This window comes from Diadema setosum, chromosome 1 (genome assembly GCF_964275005.1).
Source record: "Diadema setosum chromosome 1, eeDiaSeto1, whole genome shotgun sequence".
Lineage (NCBI taxonomy): Eukaryota > Metazoa > Echinodermata > Echinoidea > Diadematoida > Diadematidae > Diadema > Diadema setosum.
Genome location: NC_092685.1, coordinates 13,229,464 through 13,248,790, shown reverse-complemented (window position 1 = coordinate 13,248,790; position 19,327 = coordinate 13,229,464). Strand labels below are relative to the sequence as shown.

Here is a 19,327-nt window from a genome sequence, read left to right as displayed (position 1 = left end):
TATTTAATTTAGCGTTTTGTGGTTCCATTTTCCATGTTGTTGCGGTATCTACACTCTATAAAACAGATTGAATGTTTTGTCTGATGGCTGTGCTGTGTAATGTGTTTGCATGTTTGGAGTAACGTTAGACCGCGTTTTCTACCACACTAACGTTTACACTCATATACCGTAACTATACACAGCCCAGTCGCTGTTATAGCGTAACAGCGTCTGGTCGGGCTAACACTCATACAGCCACAGGACAGGGTGTATACTGTACATCCGCATTGAAGTTTTGTAATCTCAGAGTCGAACGCTTTCCTGACTCGGCCTCATTGCTTAAGCAGACAGTTGTCACCTCAAAATGAGACCCGACAAACACAAGGCGAAAAAAAGCGCCAATTACCGAAAAGGACACCATGGACGCGGTAGAAAATCATCGAAGGAGAAACAAGAAGATAACCTTAGCAAGCCAGTGCCAGATGACCGTCATCGGTCACAAGTGCATAGCAAGGAGGATGTGTCACGAAGCCCAATCATCTCTCAGTCTCATATGGTTGCTAGTAGATCTACCAGTACCAGTAGTAAAAATGGATCTGGTCCATCAACGTATATCAATGAAGACCTGTCGTCATCGGTTAGTACCGTAAGGCGTAATAGTAAAATACTTGGCACTCCTAATATGATAGAGATTCTAGAACAGAGCTAACGTTAGGTGGTGCATGCCTCATTTTGTAAAGTAAGTAAAGTAACAGTTAACGTTAGGACTAACGTTAGGTCTAATCGATCTTTACGTTAGGTATGTTTTGAAAGACCGAGTGCTTTAACTTTTATTCAGAATCATTTGGAATAATTTTTGTGTCGTAACTTTCACGCATGGATAAACAGGAAGTCTGTACGGAAACCTGGCGGCCTTCTAAATTTAAGTCTATTAAAAATGTTAATATGGGCATTTCAGAATTCAGTATAAATTTATATCTGTACTATAGAATCTATTAACACTAACAGTGACTAGATCTCGAACAGGTTAAGAGAGTGCATAAATTGATTTGTGCAAGAGTAGACCTCTATTACTGTTGTGAGAGAAGGAATTGAATGTGCACATATTATATTCTCTCCTGGAAATACAACAATGCCTGCTAACAATCATTATTCTGTTTTGTTTGGTAGAAATACTCGAAGCGCAAGATTGAGTCCAACTGGCTGCGATATGATGTTCCCATCGAAGACTTGGAGGAGAGAGAGGCATTGAACACAAAACCCAGAGGACTTGATTTTCAGTCTCTGATCATGCAGACAGGTTAGTTTGATCAGTTGAAATGAGACACTCCAACACTAAACAGTTGCAAGGATTTTAGACTGATGAGATCTCACTCACTTTGATTCCATCCTGTGGTCCTTGTCTTGTGCTCACATAATGTTTCTGCCCTTAGCACAGATGTTTCCAGGATAAACCTGGCTACATACACATACGTACACCATTTCACTAGTGGCCAGTGTTGAGGCATGTACAGCGAGCATGACCTTTACACTCTAGAGTTCCATTCCTGTGAATTAGAAGAAAAGAACGATAAATGGTATAATTCTACTGTAATCTGATTTAACCAAATGTTGATAATGTGTATCGTATCAATAGATTTGACGTAAAAATGTTTGTTGGTTCTTTCATTATTTATTCAACCAATATATACAAATGTGTATATCTGTATCTTGGGAGTGTACTAAAAGGTTTGTTCGTGTTCTGACATTCACTATGAATAACTTCATGATGTGCATCTGTGCAGTCCTGTTTACAATGTACAGTACAACATGTAGTTTATAGAAACTGGAAAAGTGTTGATCCTTTGTGGTTATGCCAGTATGGATTGTTTGTTAGAGCTTGTAATGATACCTCTTCAGTGGTGAACATTTTGTAATTTCTGCTTTCTAATTTTGATAATATTTCACAGAGAAACAAGTTATTTTCATTATCTTAAATTATTTTTGATTGTGTGTTGGTCGATATCTTGCTCTGAAAAGTTCCATCCCACATGTCTTCACATAATTCTCTTCTATCTTCTGCTTTACACAGTTGGTGCTGCAGAACAGTTTCATTTTAAAGATGACACCTTTGATCTTCAAGATGATGAGATCCAGGTATGAGATTCTTATATCATATTTCAAATTAGTACAAAATTGTCTTATCTCCAGACATGTGGAACTAAATACATTACTGTGTGTGATATTTGTGCAACAAAAACTTCATCACATATTTTTTTCTTCCTGTTTGTCAATTTCAGTGAGAGATGCTGCAAATATCTGCCTTGATATAAAAAGAAAAAAAAAATCACATCTACATACAGGAGGATAGTGGGCTTAACCCTTACTAGGCCAGGCTATTTCGGGGCACAAAATTATAAATTATGCTAAATTATGCTAATTTATGCATAATGATGCATGAAATCAGACAATTTGGTATAAATCACTAAAGAAAGCTCAAAACAGGCACATTTTTTTGTGTAATTATTTTTAGTGTCCTTAGCAAGCAAATATAAGAGGAAAAAATGTGCAATCAGAAAAAATTTCTGAAGTATTTCATTGTTTTTTGAATTTCTTGTGTATTTCTTTGTTTTTTTGACTTTATGTTTTTCATTGTTTTTTCGATGAAATTTGTCCGCGACATTGTTCCGAACAAGAAAATATGTTAATTGATTTTAATCAATAAAACCCCCAACTAATCATGCTTTTATGAAATTTGCCTGTAAACAAAGTTTGCATTGAAATTGTACACAACTTCACGTCTTTTAGCAATTTTTTGGTCTGACATGCACGTGCATATTTATGCGCAACTTCCGAACCGCGCGCCAGGGCATTGCAAATTTGGTGTCAAAAGATGCGGGAGACTCAAAAGAAAAAAGTCATGAATCGTCGCGGCGATAGCTTTTGGGGATAGCGATACATCGCGCGAAACGTCGAGGGGGGGCCTCGGAGCCCCCCCCCCCCCCCCCCCCCCGGCCTAGTTAGGGTTAAGAAAGAGGAAAATTTACTGCTAGGGTGAAACACATTGTTGATGATATGGTTAGAAATCATCAGACTGAGCAATTTTACAAATTTGGACAAATTATGAGACTTGCTGAAAACACGAAGATATGCTCCAGATTTCTCATTGTTGTGCAATGATAAACTGTTACCGGTATGTTTCCACCATGGCTTCAGTTTTGTAAAGCCGATTTGGTAATAGCAATGTGCAGCTGAGCCTGTGTCTGCCGTTTGTCACCTTTTCAAGCTAGACCATCTCTCAAAGAACAAACCCAGATGCAGAGAATACCAGGGACTAGCAAATAACCTGTGATCCAGCAGCATCATATCCAGCTAATTTGGAGGGAAGCTGCATGCAAAAGTGGCACACTGTGATTCGAGGAACTGTGATCAGCAAGTGAGGGAAAGTTGTCATTGAGTAGTTCATTCAGCCATCCATCTGTCAGCTACACCTTTGATTGGAGACATTGCTCCATGCAGTGTCTCTAGAATGGGATGCAGATATACCAGTGGCTAGCAACATGGAGAAACATCAAAGTTTGAGCATCTTTTGCTGTAAAGAAAGAAAGAAAAAGATTCTACCATTTCCATAAGCACTCTGGAGTTCATACTGCAACCAGCATTACCACCGATTAGGATATGATGTGAAGCACTGAACAAGTACTACACATACATCATCTAGAGGAGAAGAGCATGTTGGCAGCAGGGGACTCGCTGAGAAGTAAATTACCACCCCACTCCAGACAAGGGAAATGAATAAAGAAGAATTGAGAGTGTATGGACAATGTTCTGTGGCCATGCAGTCAAAAGAATTATTTATGGTCTGCCCCAAGAAATACTTCAGAAGCAATAACACCTGGTCTGTGCCACAGTATCGCTGAAAATCATGCTCCATCCTTTAATACCAACCATGCTTTCAGAGTGCCTCACAGTGAGTATCTGAGTCTCTGAGTGCACCTTGCTCAACTCCATTGCAATCCATGCAAGCTTCACAATGGATGGCATTGTGAAGGTAGACGAAGGGCTGCTGACCGTCCCTGTCGGAGAACGCCGTGGCGAGGAAGGAGAGGGAAGCCATTCCAGCAGAGAAGCAAGAGTGGCTCCCATCACCAAAGTAAGGCCTCTGGAATGTCGATACTCGACAGGCACTTGGGGGTTGTGTGAAGCAGAGGGGTCAGACACACAAGTTCTAGGACAAGGTCAGGACAGGCCCTCAAGTTGTTGGAGTTTCCTGGAAGCTCTGCTTGGAAGATGGCTAGCTCAGGGACGTTATGCTATATGTATGGTAGTCAGCTTTAGCAGTAGCACTGGGTTCCAGTTTGCTTGAACAACTATGAATTCTACTCATGAAGCAGTATTAACTCTCCAGGCTGAGAATTCTCATAATGTCAATGTTATAGTATGATGTCCCTTGTCTGGCTATAGTTTCTAATGCCTGTCAATGTTCCCTTTCCCCTTTCAATTGAGCTTATTTCATTTTGTAATACTAATGATGTATGATCTCCCTGTCAGTAGGTATGCCCCAGAACTCATTAATTGTATCCACAGGTAGGTGTAACGGAGGATACTTTCTGCGAACAATATGCTTGATAAAATGTAGGCGCTATGTTTCATGTATTCGTGGTGATTGGTGTTATGACACATCTTGCTCTTTTCCTGTGTTTGCAGACTGAAATGGAGGCCATCAATAAGCTCTTTACAATCAACTTCAAAGAGGTTGCAGATTATCTCACAGCAACTCCACTTCACAAACGACTTGACATACCTGAGAAGTACTTTGAGGTGAGTGGGCCATCAAATTCTTGTTAATCATGAACTTATTGCATGCCATTTTCTGACAAGGTAACATGGGCTAATCCCACTGGAGCATAGTCATTTAAGAATTGATTACTTGGTGCAGTAAAGGCACTACTTAGGAAGTAGCTGTCTGTGAATTGCACAATAGCCTTTATAGATAAAAGTCATTTGGATTGACTTATTTGGCATTAGAAGTGATTGAGCCTTTTCTTTTTAACCTCAGTTCTCCTCCCCCTTTTTTTATATAGATTTTATGATTGTGAATTCTTTTTTTGTGTCATTTATTTATCATTTGTCATTTAGATGCACATGACACTCGAGTACTTCCTTGATTACTCTTTGGAACCTCCCTGCCTTTGAATCTGATCATACATTGGTTACAGACAATTTCTTGTGAAGAGGTTAATGAAATGACACCAAACGTGTTAATCTCTCTGGATTTGGTGTTTTCTGCCGATTCTAAAGATACATGCTAATGGTTAGATTTTGCATGTGATACTCTCAGATACATTGAAGTATTTCTGTAAATGTTAAAGGTGCATAGTCTCTGTAGGAGACATGTTGTTTCACTTTTGTCTCTTTTCTTTTTTTGCAGAAAGATATGTTAGACAAAATTATTGCAGATGCAGATTATCATTCTGCGAGATTTAGGGAACAGTTGTCGCAAGAAAAGCGTGAGAAAGCAGCCAGAAGAGCAGCTGAACGCGATAAACACACTTCACAGGAGGATTGTGCTCAAGCAAAGAGTGACTGCAGTGAACAAGTGGAGGAATTAGTAAATGTGGAACAATGCGCAGATAGGACTGCACAAAGTGAAGGCAAATGCTATAAAATCAGCGATGACTCACAACAGCAGGAGAGAAGCATAGACAGTAGTTCGCAATCAGAGACTGCCGCTGTCACCATTCATTGTCAAAGGGATGTGGACTTAAAAAGTGAAAGGAGTGATAGACAAGGGACAGCTGTTTCTGATGTTAAAGAGAAGTCTGGAGTACCTGCAGCATCAATAGCGGAGTCCAATATTACTGGTACGTAAGAGGAGTGAATGGTATGGTGTGAATGCTCAAGGTACCGTGTTTCTGTCAGGAACATGCTAATTAATACTACATCAAATACAATTCATGCTATCCCTTACAAAGTACACCTATTTTATGTTTATATTTTTACTCCCTATCCCCTGTTTCGTTTCATGTGCTTGATATTTGAAATTTACACTTTAATGATGCTTTTCCTTAATGATAGGATTGATTCAATGTAAATTCAGATCGCAATATGACAGATGATTATAGTTTCTCGGCTTTGAAATTGCATTTAAAAGTTGATGATGGCTGAAAAATTAGACGAGGAGTCCTGAGAAAGTAAACAAGGAGTAAGTAAACCTAGGCCACTCTTGTCATATTTTAGGACTGCAAGAATACTAACACAGGGTGGTCGACAAGAGCAGTATTTGGCAGTGATATGCTACAATTTAAGCATGATTTGGAAATTTTGCATTATTCTGTCTTGCCAAACAGCGATGACATCAAGAAACTTGTAAATGCACCTCAAAACTTTATCAAAAATTTCACTAATCCTTGGATTCGAAGTTCATTCACCATTTTTAAAGTTATAAATAAGGTCAAGATAACCCCACAGACCATATATAGAACTTACGAGGGGCATTGTGAAAGTATACTCATGCTCAGAATATAGCCTTTTTTTTTAATGAAACATTTCAAAATTTCAATTTGTGGATGAGAAATACCACAAGGTAAGTCAAATTGAAACAAGTATTAAAGTGTGAAAAATGTATGCTCTGGTAATGACTAATGAAATGAGAATACAGTCAACCCTGCTTAAGTTGGCCTCGCATAAGTCGAAGGGCAATTCCGCAGTTAGGTGGACATGACATGGATAAAAGAAATGTGCCTCTTTATCTTACCCTTTGATCTAGGTATCAACTAATGCCATGGATGTTCACCAATCATTAGGGTCTTTCAAATTCAGTAGATTTTATTTTTCGCATTTATTGATTTTGCGAGATCTAAAACCATCGTTCAAAATGTACATGTGGGACTGGGGACGCTGAAATTCACTTAAATGCAAATTACAGTGGGTTCCTTTGAAATTTTTTCCTCAAAGTTTTGCTAAAGGGTAAAAGATGAATACATTTAAATACTCCAGAAGTCATGTGACATTTTGTCAATTACAAAAGGGTGAAATGACCTGCGGAATTACTCCGGACAAATGTAACGTTACTAACCGTAACGTTACTAACCATGCTTTTGGGGGTCTAGCTAAAAAATTATCGGTCGAACTGCTCAAAAAAATTGCATGAACATTTGTCATGATGCAATAATTGAAATTAATGCAACACTTTGTTTGAAGTAACTTGAATTTTTGCACACTTTTTGTTACAAGACATTGATATTTTTGTCATGTCCTTTTTTCGTAACGTTACTAACCAGCCCTTTAAGTTGCTATAGCAATTCTAATATTTCTTGGATTGTGTTCATTCTTTTCTGTATCATAAACCTGGGAAGGATGAACATGTTTTTGACATAATTTTGACTTGAAATGAATAAATGGTAATTTAGTGGTAAAAACAAATATCTAAATTTGTTCAAATGTAACGTTACTAACCGCGGAATTGCCCCGAAGGTCTTTTCAAGTCCTCTTCTCTTTATATTCTATTGATTTTAATCCCTCATAAGTCGAATTTTCTCTTAGTCGAAGCTATTTCTTCAGTCCAAATAGATTCGACTTAAGGCGAGGTTGACTGTAGATATGACATGGATTTATTTGGTCATGACATGTTACATGAAGCTTAATATTTTGCTGTTTTCCTCTATACAGAAGCACCTACTGAATCACCAGTGAGAACAGATGATGCAGACCCAGAAGACTGGCTTGCAGGGATTCTGGATGAATGAAATCAAACACACATAGCATGTTGGAGTGTTTTGGGTAACATTAACTCCCCATCCTCTCCCCCCAAAAAGAATAAAAATTGATAACTAAGAACTTTCTCTCTCTCTCTCTCACTCTTACACATGTACAGGAACACATACGGACTTGTGCAATTGCTTCATAATCAATTTGTTTTCCAGTGGCAAGATGTCTCCACATTATTAAGATATCACATTTTGGAGTGAAAAAAAAAGTGTTGTGCATTCCCTTTTCTTCTCTTTATTTGTCTTGAGATTATCCCCTTAAAAAGAACAGTTTACAGTGATTGATATTTATCAAGTGCAGTGTATTTTCTGACAGTTGAACCTCCAGCGTACAGTCATTTTCATTGCAACTGATTGACAAATTGCCCTACATCGACGTAAATAAGCACTGAATTGATCAGTGTAGTAGTAGCCATCATGGGCGTAGGTACTCGAGCAGGATTCAAACTTACGACCTCCTGATCTCTGGACAGGAGGTCGTAGGTTTGAATCCTGCTCAAGTATGGGAGGTCGTAGGTTCTAATCCTGCTCGAGTATGCCCTGTATGTACGCCCATGATTTTTTATCATGGTTACTACTACTACACTGATCAATTCAGTGCTTATTTACGTCCATGTAGGGCAATTTGCCAATCAGTTGCGATGAAAACATCTCGATGGAAGAATTTCATGAATTTGTAGTCATTTGTTTTTATGCTCATGCATTTGATTGGATATTTAGGCCATTTTTTTTTGCTCAAGTCTTCTATTTACACTCCTTTTATTTAATTATAGTTGCAGTTCATTTCTTTGTTCTATTAAATTTCTTTGTAATCTTTTTCAGTGCCAACAATTGTAGTATTTAAGTTCATATTATGTTTATAATTATATAATATTGTATCACAACAAATATTCATTTCAAGGAAATATCCAATTTCAAGCCACAGTGCATGCAGAATATTTTTGTTGTTCTTAAATGTGAATGTTGATACATGGATATGGAAAAAAAAATAGTTCTATAGATCTAATGTGAGCTGGTAAAATGGCTATTCAAAGGCAGAAACCAGACATCCTCTTACATTTTAGACCACAATTATTGTTGATGTACATTAGATTTTTTTTCAGTCTAATGCAAAGAGTAATTTTGTTTTGAAAGATGAACTGCTGTGTAGACTATTCTGATGAATATCAGTGTGGATGAGAAATGAGAATTATTTTGTTTATATCCTTTTAAAGAATGTTTTGCACATTTCTTAAATTTTTCTTTTTTTTTCTTTTTAAGTGTTTGCCTTCACTGCCATTTCCTTCACATCAGGATTATACATGTATTTCACTGTTTCACTGGTAGACAAGTTCTCTTTTTATTTGACTAAAATTTATATGCTGTGGGCAATACGATTCCAGATCCTTTGTCAGTTGAGACTAAACATCAATCACAGTCAAAGTTCATAGGTCCTTTTTTTCGAGTCCGCCCATCTTGAGCAAATATCACGTCAGGTTTTATTCTACATGGTCCTTGTTATAGCAGCGCAATTCACTGATGATGATGATATGGGCTGGAGTCATGTAAAGATCAGGATTTAATGTCAATGTAAATGAACATTATGACCTTACACTTTGGCAACAACAGAGTTTTCGCTCATCCGAGTGAGTGGCTTGGTTGAGGTATGGCTACAGCAGGGCTCCGCACTAACTTTTATTTTTGGTGGCCCAAAGGCAAACATCCAACCTTTTTTGGTGGCCCGATCAGGCCACCAAATTCTTGATTTCTGAAATTTTGGTGGCCCGACATGCGTTTTTGGTGGCCCTGGGCCACCGGGCCACCGTTAGTATCGAGCCCTGGACAGTACGAGCTACATGTATTTCTCTCTTTATGTCTCTGTCCTGAGAGTTGCTTAAGGTTACCAGGGACCTAATGCCCGACAAAGGTGGTACAATCTTGTCCATGGTTTAAACCATGTAAAAAGACCATAGTATTGTATGGAGCGCCAAGTGTCGCATGGTTTATTTCGTTACGGAATCAGTCAGTTTTGTCGACGAACTGATAATTTCGTAATGAAATGACCACATTTCATCAAGAGAAATGATCATTTCATTAACGAAATGACTGATTTTGTAACAAAATAGGCCATGTGACACTTGGCGCCCCATACAAATTGTACCACCTTCATGAATTTGGGCCATTGTGTTTGTGTTGTCCGCCTGTCTCTCCATCCTAGATCTCATTTTAATAGTTCAGAAAGAAAAGCAACAACATTCAGTATACGTGTATTTTGGGGGTACCTGATAAAGGTAAGCTACAAGGGGTGTAGATGTGCTGATTAGATTTAAAGGGGCCCGTGACGTCCAATTCTAGACTTGATTTTGACTAAAAATGGCACTTTCTGCTACATTATTTGTTTAAATTGATCTTTTGGTAATAAAATATGGTGTGAATTTAAGAAATTGGGAGTTATTTTTTTTTCTTTCGAAATGATATTGGTGAAAGGTGAAAGGTCACGTCAAATGTCAGGACATAAAAGAGGAGGAAAAAAGAAATGTCCTCTTTAGCCCCCCACCCCCTTAGCTAGGAATGTTCAAATGATAGACAGGGAAGCAATTGGTTTTTGGACAAACAATTGCAGGTCAAAGGTCACTTCTTTTTAAGAATAAATCCCAAATCCATATGGTAACTTTGCTTGTAAACACAGGTTGACATTCAACAGGACAGGAGAAAATCTGTCATTTAGTGCAAAATTTTGACTCGTGCAGAAGCCAACAAAATATTACAATAAAATAATAGAAATATAATTGGGACATTTTCATTGTGCTGACTTGCACAATTTGTTGACTCCTGCAGTGTCAACTTATGCAAGGTTTCCTGTATATCATTCTCAAGCCATTAAGTATGGCAAGGAATATCCTAGAGCAATATCTAGATGTAGATGGAAAGAAATGATGGGAAAAATGAAACCCTTCAATTATTTTCTTTCAAAAGCACTGTGATTACATTTAGCAGGAATTACTTTAGGGATTAGGGAGGCAGAGTGATTTAAAAGGTACATACGGTCCCCAAGATGCCTTTTGGTAAGATTGTTGAGGGCCAAAACACTACAAATTTCAAACATACCTTGAATGTCTACCTTGATATTCAGGTAAATTTTATGGAGCATAGACACCTTGAAAAATAAAGCGATACGTTGTAATTGTTTGTTGGGGGCTCCTAGACAGGCACTTAGATCAGGGAGGTTTTCCTCTCACCTCCCTGGTTAGATATAGTTAAGGCCATACCATTGAGGAACACTGCAGCAAAGTTGCATCCGAGGTCATACTATTTTGAAGCTTAGCTACACACAACATTCTGCTTCATTAGTGTTAGTTGACACTGCAGTGCATCAAATGACAGTTGCAAAGCATTCAGGTCTTGTCTTTTGTTTTTTATCACAGGGAAAAAAAAAAAAACATTGACGACCTATGCAACGCAATTTCAATATGATTTCCTCAGTATGGACAAATCACATGAATATTTTTTTTCATATTTCATAGCAATACATGTAGTTAGCTTTTCAATTGCAACATGTATACAGTTACAGGGAAAACACAGACCCCTATCGCATTGATGCAAGGTGGTGATTGACTAATGTGAGGTTTACTGTATGCACATACATACATGCATGTACTAAGTACATGTATACAAGCATATAAGTATAGTGGGAGAGAGAGAGAGAGCAGTGTCAAAGACCTTTTGCTGTTTAAAATGTTTAGGGCAGGGGGGCATTTCATGAAGCATTTTGTCAGATATTTCATCTGACAAAATGTTAAAAGCTACTGAAATCCTTGCATCTGATTGGCTGAGAGCAAATTTGTCCGACAAGTTGTCGGACAAAATGCTTCATGAAATGCCCCCCAGTTCTTGTAAGGTTATAAGTTCTAAGCTTGATAATTAGTAAACCATGTAAATTTGATAAGTGTGTAAAGAAAAGGACCATCTTTATTGAGAAAATGCTTTTCACAGATTAAGCAGATCCTCATAGGACCACACTTATTAAAAGTGAAAATTTACTATGAGAGCTGATAGAGCTAGAGGGCCTATGTATTGTTTCTTCTGATTATTTTTCTTTTTTTCTCTTAAGGAAATTTACCCGAAATATATACATGTGTGGATTCAGTTAATGCAAAAGTATTAAAAGATCACATCAGTGAAGTTTGAAGAAAATCATTACTGTTTCATACAAATATTTAGTGTATGTGCTGTCTGCATTATATGCAGATATTTAGTTTGATTTTCTTTACTTTTTGAAAAGAAAACAAAATACACAGAATAAAAAAGTCCGTGATTAAAACTTCAGATAATTAATTCTAGCAGTTTAATGACTCGTTGACTTTATGTACAGTACTTGTCTAATGATACTTGTACAATACATGTACTTACAACCTCGTTGCCAAGATACATGTACAGTACTAGTGTGCTTGTACAGTGTACAGTATAAGAAACCTCTTGTACTGATTCAGCACTAGGTGGAAGTAAAACATTGTATGCTGCACATGTAATCAACGGTTGCATGGTCATGTGATGTCTTATCTGGGTATTTTTCTTCTGTTCTCAAGAATTGAGCTACAATGAAAGAGAATTGAAAAGAAAGAAAGCAAAACAGCTAGGACCAGTGTGTGAGAACTCTCGCACATAGCGAGAAAATATCTTCCCCACTGTTTTTTTTTTTTTTTTTTAAATGAGATGTAGGCACCATAAGCAGTTCACATGCATTGTATGTTTACATGTATAACACTTTTGTCATACATGCAGTTCTATTAGACAAAATTGTAGTACTTTGTATGTTTGTTTTGCGTACGTATGTTTATAGATATGTACATGTATATGCGTGTGTGTGTATATATGTATACATATATATATATATATATATATATATATATATATGTATACACATATGTATATGTATATATCTGTATATGTACACATACACACATATGCATACTTTCTTATTCATGTGTGCATGCATGCACCATCAGTGAATTACAGATCGTACTCCAGTATGCCGAGACATGAAACCACACATTTAAATGCATTGAGCTGTGAAATTACATTCACACACGAACCCACGCACACACACACACACACACACATATATATATATATATATATATATGTGTGTGTGTGTGTGTGTGTGTCATAGTTAATATTGAATAGTGTATTTCTTACATTATTCTTGATTAGTCTAATTGGTAATTGTGACATTCATCGATTTTTTTTATACATTGTAGTTCACGGTCGTGAGAATATAGATGTTAGAAATACACTTCAATATAACTAACATGTATAATATACACAATGTATATATTTATATGTTATAGTGATATTGAATAGTGTATTTCTAACATTCTTAATTGAATTAGTATTTGTGAAATTCATTGATTTTGTTATACATTGTAGTTCACGGCCGTGAGCTATCTATTATTATTATTATTATTATTATTATTCTTGCATGGGGAATCCCGTGTAATACAAATTATACTCTATTACGTGTAGTTACCCACACACATATGTTATGAATACACGATACACACGTCTTTACTATACCTAGAATAAGATGGTACATGTTCTTTCGTGCACTATTCTAGCCAATATGCACTCCAGATAATCTTTGGTACGCCTAACATTGTATAGAGCATGCAAGATCATATACTTTTAGTATTTATATATCAATGAATAAAGGTACAGTCGTGTATGTATGTACATGTATATGTATATATATATATATATATATATATATATATATATATATAGTGTGTGATGATGCTGATATTCCTACCGCACGCCTCTGTCATCTTAAGTGAAATTATAGTTGAGACAATGTAGATAACAGAAGATGTCGCATGGAACCGGCAGAGTTGTGAAGCTTTCGACCATGGTCTTCCTCAGCTTTAATATCTGTTTGTGAAATGAAATATATGTTTTTGAGCATAACAAATCTGAACTCATAAACACAATACATGTATATTAAATATAAGTTGAACGTGAGTTAATAGTTACATGACATACTTGGCAATATTTTTTGGCACTTTGCAACACATTCAACAATGTATAACTGTAAATGAGTGTATAGTGAGTATATGTAGCATACATATGATATGTTTGTGTGCTACATATACTCACTATACACTCATTTACAGTTATACATTGTTGAATGTGTTGCAAAGTGCCAAAAAATATTGCCAAGTATGTCATGTAACTGTTAACTCGTGTTCAACTTTTAATATATTGTGTTTATGAGTTCAGATTTGTTATGCTCAAAAACATATATTTCGTTTCACAAACAGATATCTACATTGTCTCAACTATATATATATATATATATGTATATATATATATATATATATATATATATATATATATACCTTATAGCAGAACAACACAATTATAAAACAAACATCCAGATGAGATTCGGATTCGATGAATGGTCCATCTCCACAATACGTGTATAGACAAGTTTAATTCATTGTACAGTCATGCATACATCGCTCCGCTCTTATTGTTTAGTATCCAATATACAGAGTATTACTTATTAGACCCTGATACATTATACATCTATACATAAACCATAGAACCCCCTTTTTATTTACTTTCTCCCACATCAACCCCTTGAATGTATACATCTAGATTAAATAGCAAACAAGAAGAAAGGAAGAAACCTTAATTCGTATGCGAGGGTGCAGCAAACGTCAGACTACACTGTTAGAGTAGCAAGTTACGAGACAATAATGTAATTGGTTGTTAAAATTACATCGCACATGTTTCTATGCATACAAAACCGACGGCAAATTTGCCAAGTATATAGTGGCCTCGGAGGGGAATTCCCTGAAATGTATTTGTCAATTCAGTGAATGCAAAAAAATAAAAAATAGAATAAATGAAAAAATGAAACACCTGGCGAACCTTTGAAAATCAGAAAATCTGTTGAAAGGTAAATTGTTAAGGTTTGTAAAATACCGGTAAATTCCCCTTAGTGCACATAGATGGTATACCCTTCAACACCTTTGGATGTCATACACAAAATTGCGAATACTGTGAATTTCAGCGATCTTATATTCAAAAGAAAAACACAGACAGTCCCACCACCTGTTACCATCGAGTATGTTGGGACAAAATCACTCTACATGCCTCTTGGGGGAGCAATGTCAAGTACTCAAAAAATAAGTGAATTGTTACGTTGCGAATATGAAAGTTCTACTTTTGTAGAGAGAGTAATTCGCTTTATCAATGGATGTTATGAATGATGTAAAACCTCACTAATGTTTATTTACCAAACTCTGAATTCCAGTCCATTATGAAAAGACTGACGCGATTTATTCAGCTTGGTGTTAACTAGCTCTGTCACTCGTAGATCTAACGTTGGTCCTAACCTATCGTACTGTTACTTGCACTGTTAGATCTAGATCTAGATATAGACCCTAGACTCGATAGTTGAATTTGGATTTTCAGAATTTTGTCTACACAGGTCACAGGTTCATAGAAACTGGTATTGTCTAGACACGTCATGCTCGTGTAGAATCTTAAGTGATCTAGGCTTTCGTATGGTTCGCCTGGGTATGTATGTTATTTTATATAACACATAGTGCATGACATCTTTTTGCACTATAACAAGTACCAAGCACCTCCAAATTCTGAATTTGCCCTCAGGCAGTTATATTCAATTCGGCCTGCGGCCTCATTGAATATAACTGACCTTCGGGGCAAATTCAGAATTTGTCGGTGCTTATATTGTTATAGTGCATTCAGCCTCATGCACTATATATATATATATATATATATATATATATAGATATATACTTACATACACATACATAATATGTCCAGTTGTGAAAAGCCATTTTCTAAAATGATATAACCTATCACAATAATAATCTATATGAATCAGCAAATGGATAGATCATGCCAAACCCCATACAGACAAAACCAACACATCATTAAATATACTCAACATGGCAGTGTGTTAATCTCACTGAGATCCTTATTTGTCCGGAATTTACATAGTAAGTATATTTGACCTACAGGGCCTATCATTTCACGCTTTTTATTATATAGTATGTCTTCCCCCCCCCCCCCCCAAAAAAAAAAAAAAAAATTACAATCAGATTTTCGCATTGATAACACCCAATATGATTCAAATGTTTAAATTCTACTTCAGGGTCTTAAAATATAACATCATAGCTCAATTTTTGTAGAAAACCCCATTTCATTTGGTCAAGCGGTCACAGAGAAATGTAGATTGTTGTAAAGCATGTCATGAGTCTGATTCTTTCAAGTTTAGCACTTCGATGCTCTTGTGTGTGAATACAATAGACAGAACTTGGAGGGAAGAGACTCCTGACATCCTCTACAAAATTCCTCATTTCTCTTTGATCACTTTTGAAGCAAATCAAATGGGGTTTTCTGTAAGATGTGGGCAATGACTTATAGTTTCATACACTGAATTATTATTTAGATTGATTCACTATTTTTAAAGATATCATTGCGGAGGGTACCGTTGAATTTTTTTTTTTTTTGGGGGGGGGGGCGGGGACATACGGTACACTCTTCTTCTGTTTCGGTAATGCGCCATGCCACATAGCAATAGGAAGTTCTCAAGATAATGTAACCTTGTTGTTGACGCACCTTCTGTGGCGCCCTCAACTCGAGATGTAAAAATGACTTATCAGGAAATCACATGACGATAAATCGTTTGAAAACCAAGCGGTCCTCCGCGAAATAATTCAGACGAAGACAACCATGGCGATGCTGCGGGTGTTTACTTTTCTTGCTCTGTTCTTGGTGCCGACTCGTGGAGGTGAGATTACATGTGCTGGTATATATGGATCTTCGAAATTTAAAAAGGGGGGCCTATCCACCTCATAATGCCTCAACTGTTTCTTTTTTTTTAAAATCTATATCCTATAGAACCTTTACTGATGGATACTGTGTCTTGAAACTGAGAGATCTTGGTTTGGACTCTGCATCATTTTTTTTTTTTTTTTTTAACACCGACCGTGTCCTGTGCAAACCGTTTCCTACCTGAAATCTTAAGACTGCATTATTATGTCCAAAATAAATGCTTTTAACTCTCGTGGTCTTCTAAACCTTTATTGCAGCAAGTTCCACCTTCCTGCATGGTTACAGTGCCCAACGTGAAGCATCACCTGTAGACGCAGCCAAAATGGGGGTTTCTTTGCGTTGTGTCACTCTTTTGGGGCCTTAGATTATTCATTCACTGAATTTTTTAAAAAGACACAAATCGCTTATCTCATTTTTCATTTTTCTTTTTCATTTTATTTATTTTTTTTTTTTTGAGGCTGCCATCACTATCAAGCACCTGCTTAAAATGGCAGACTCCCGCATTATATCTTTTCTCTCTAACTGGCATTACGTACTGCAAATTTCTTTGTTTTCACTGTATGAGTTTCATTTTATAATGTGTATTTATAGAATGTATTTTTGTGCAAAATACATTGCACATGTAGGCCCACCATAATTCATAATTTTTTTAAATAAGGAATATATAGATTTGAAATTGAACTGAAACTGAAACTGCAACCTTTAATAGAATATCATTACCCCTTCCGCCGCTTCATTGCGCCTTTTGTATATTATTTGGAATAATATATAGATTTGAAATTGAATTGAAACTGAAGCTGCAACCTTAGAATATCATTACCCCTTCCGCAGCTTCATTGCGCCTTTTTTTTTTTTTTTTTTTTTCATGATCACCGAATTCATAATAGGTTCAGAGATGATTACAGCTGCACGTTTGGTCATCAACAGCGGGAGCGAAGCCAGGTGGCAATCCTGACAGGCCCGATAGGCATCATGTTATTGAAAAGAGTGCAATCAGATGTAAACAATATTGCTCAGTATATACGCGTGTATTTATGTTGAATAGTCTTCCGATGTTTTTCCCTCTTACAGATTGCCAAAACGTCGCACAACCTACAGTGTATATCAACACTTAGTCTTTACGAAGCGATAACTTTGGCACACAACGTGGCTACATCGTGTGAAAAAAAAAATGTTCCTATAAATCATGTTTCTTCAAAATGCTTGATGCCGATGGAGGGTTTCACTTTGTCTGGGATTCAAAGTCAAGAAATATGCAGATAGATGGATTATTTTCCACGAGTCATCACAGTGTAATATTTTGTACGAGTTTTGTTCTCGCGCAAAAACGCTCGACACAAACGTTTCTTGTCAGAACTCCTGATTCCATGCAACGCGTTCAATCAGCCAGGCAAACTAAACAAAAATTCTTCTCACGGCGTTCTCCACAAAAAAAAGTTCATCGGATTTTGACCTTGCTTTATTTCATGTCAAACAAGTTTATTGTCTCATGAATCATTCGTTGTTGCACCAGGCAGTATTGAAATACGATTTTTCGTCCCTTATGGAAAGTAAACATGCCTTTGATATGTTCCGAAAATACGTTGAAGCAAACACTATGCTCCATGCCCTTCGGAGGAGCTAGGTGAAGAAGAAAATGCATTCAGAAACTTTTTTTTTTTGATGTTTTTTTGAATTCTACAATAACATGAAATGTCGAGTTGTCTATACGTAATATTTTTAAACTTTTAAACTTTTACTTTGCATTGTGTTATTATAATCTCCTTTTTTTTATTCTGTCACCGAATTCATACATATTGTTGGGGAAACTTTCCCTTAAAGGTAGGGAATCCCATTTGCATGCCTTAAATGAAGAGTTGTATAAATACAGTGGTATGTTGAGAGTATCATTTTAGAAACTCCCATAAAGTATTGAAAGTGGAAGGTAACATTTAGCACATTTTTATTGACCGTTTGATTTTGAATTGAATTTTTTTCGGGGCTCACCGTAAATTCCAGTACATTACTAGGCTACCTTTGCAGACCCATGCACTGCATGTTTGTCCATCATGTATATTTTGTGAAGAAAGTTCATCAAAACTTACAAACATTTCTATATACATTCTTGCCACACACTCTATATGTTATCACATCAGCTCTTATACTCTTAGATTTGTGTTTATAGATTAAAAAATACAGAAGACTGCAACAAAAAGGCTTAAGTGTGGCTGACACACAGAACTACTGAGTAGTTGAGTTTTGTGCATTATTCAAATTGTAGATAACTGTTGACTTCCAAATTTCTCAGCAGTGGCCTAAACAAGTCCCCTCAAGTTCATATTTAATGTTTTGCTGCATTTTGGGAGGTCTGTAAAAGGTATCCCTTACCTTTAAAATCTTGTTTTACGGGCTGTCACTGAGAAAGTCATGGTTAGAGTTATATACGGCAATTCATCAATACTTAAAATGACAATAAACAAGAAGAAGAAGAAGCAGTTGTCAAATTCCTGAGTTAGCGTGTGTGAGATGACTGTTGTTGTATCGTACAAGTTAACAAGGCGCATTCGAGTCTGATAACCACTAAGAAAGGAAAACCGGGACATGCATATGTGTCACATTGGCGACACTATCATGTTCCCCGTATACGTCTGAAACACATCAGACCCTTTCTGCCACGGAAATGACAACGAAGAGATCCCGTTCAAATACATCGGCGAAGAGACAGCAAAGACAGGGACAATGGATGTTCATGGTACCTCATCCCCTTCAAATATAAC

At 36.6% G+C, this 19,327-nt stretch overlaps 2 protein-coding genes across 2 annotated transcripts in view; both read left to right on the top strand.

Moving 5' to 3' along the window:
- The first annotated feature begins 286 nt into the window (after positions 1 to 286).
- Positions 287 to 8,100, top strand: LOC140227117 (uncharacterized). Its single transcript, XM_072307552.1, has 6 exons — positions 287 to 616; positions 1,150 to 1,279; positions 2,051 to 2,115; positions 4,666 to 4,779; positions 5,390 to 5,822; positions 7,630 to 8,100. Exons 1-6 carry the CDS (start codon positions 344 to 346, stop codon positions 7,704 to 7,706), a joined length of 1,092 nt encoding a protein of 363 aa, XP_072163653.1. The 5' UTR covers positions 287 to 343; the 3' UTR covers positions 7,707 to 8,100.
- Positions 8,101 to 16,469: 8,369 nt separating this feature from the next.
- LOC140237062 (phospholipase B1, membrane-associated-like) overlaps positions 16,470 to 19,327 on the top strand; it is a 28,571-nt gene continuing 25,713 nt past the window's right edge. Inside the window, exons 1-2 of the mRNA XM_072317005.1 lie at positions 16,470 to 16,527; positions 19,213 to 19,302. Of these exons, the coding sequence (XP_072173106.1) occupies positions 16,470 to 16,527; positions 19,213 to 19,302 (148 nt within the window). The remainder of the gene's footprint in view (positions 16,528 to 19,212; positions 19,303 to 19,327) is intronic.

Bases quoted from the DNA above. Each gene is read 5' to 3' on its own strand.
- LOC140227117 (XM_072307552.1), top strand. From the start codon at position 344: ATGAGACCCGACAAACACAAGGCGAAAAAAAGCGCCAATTACCGAAAA. The intron at 1,280-2,050 runs GTTAGTTTGATC...TGCTTTACACAG, and splicing joins GTCTCTGATCATGCAGACAG to TTGGTGCTGCAGAACAGTTT. The intron at 2,116-4,665 runs GTATGAGATTCT...CTGTGTTTGCAG, and splicing joins TTCAAGATGATGAGATCCAG to ACTGAAATGGAGGCCATCAA.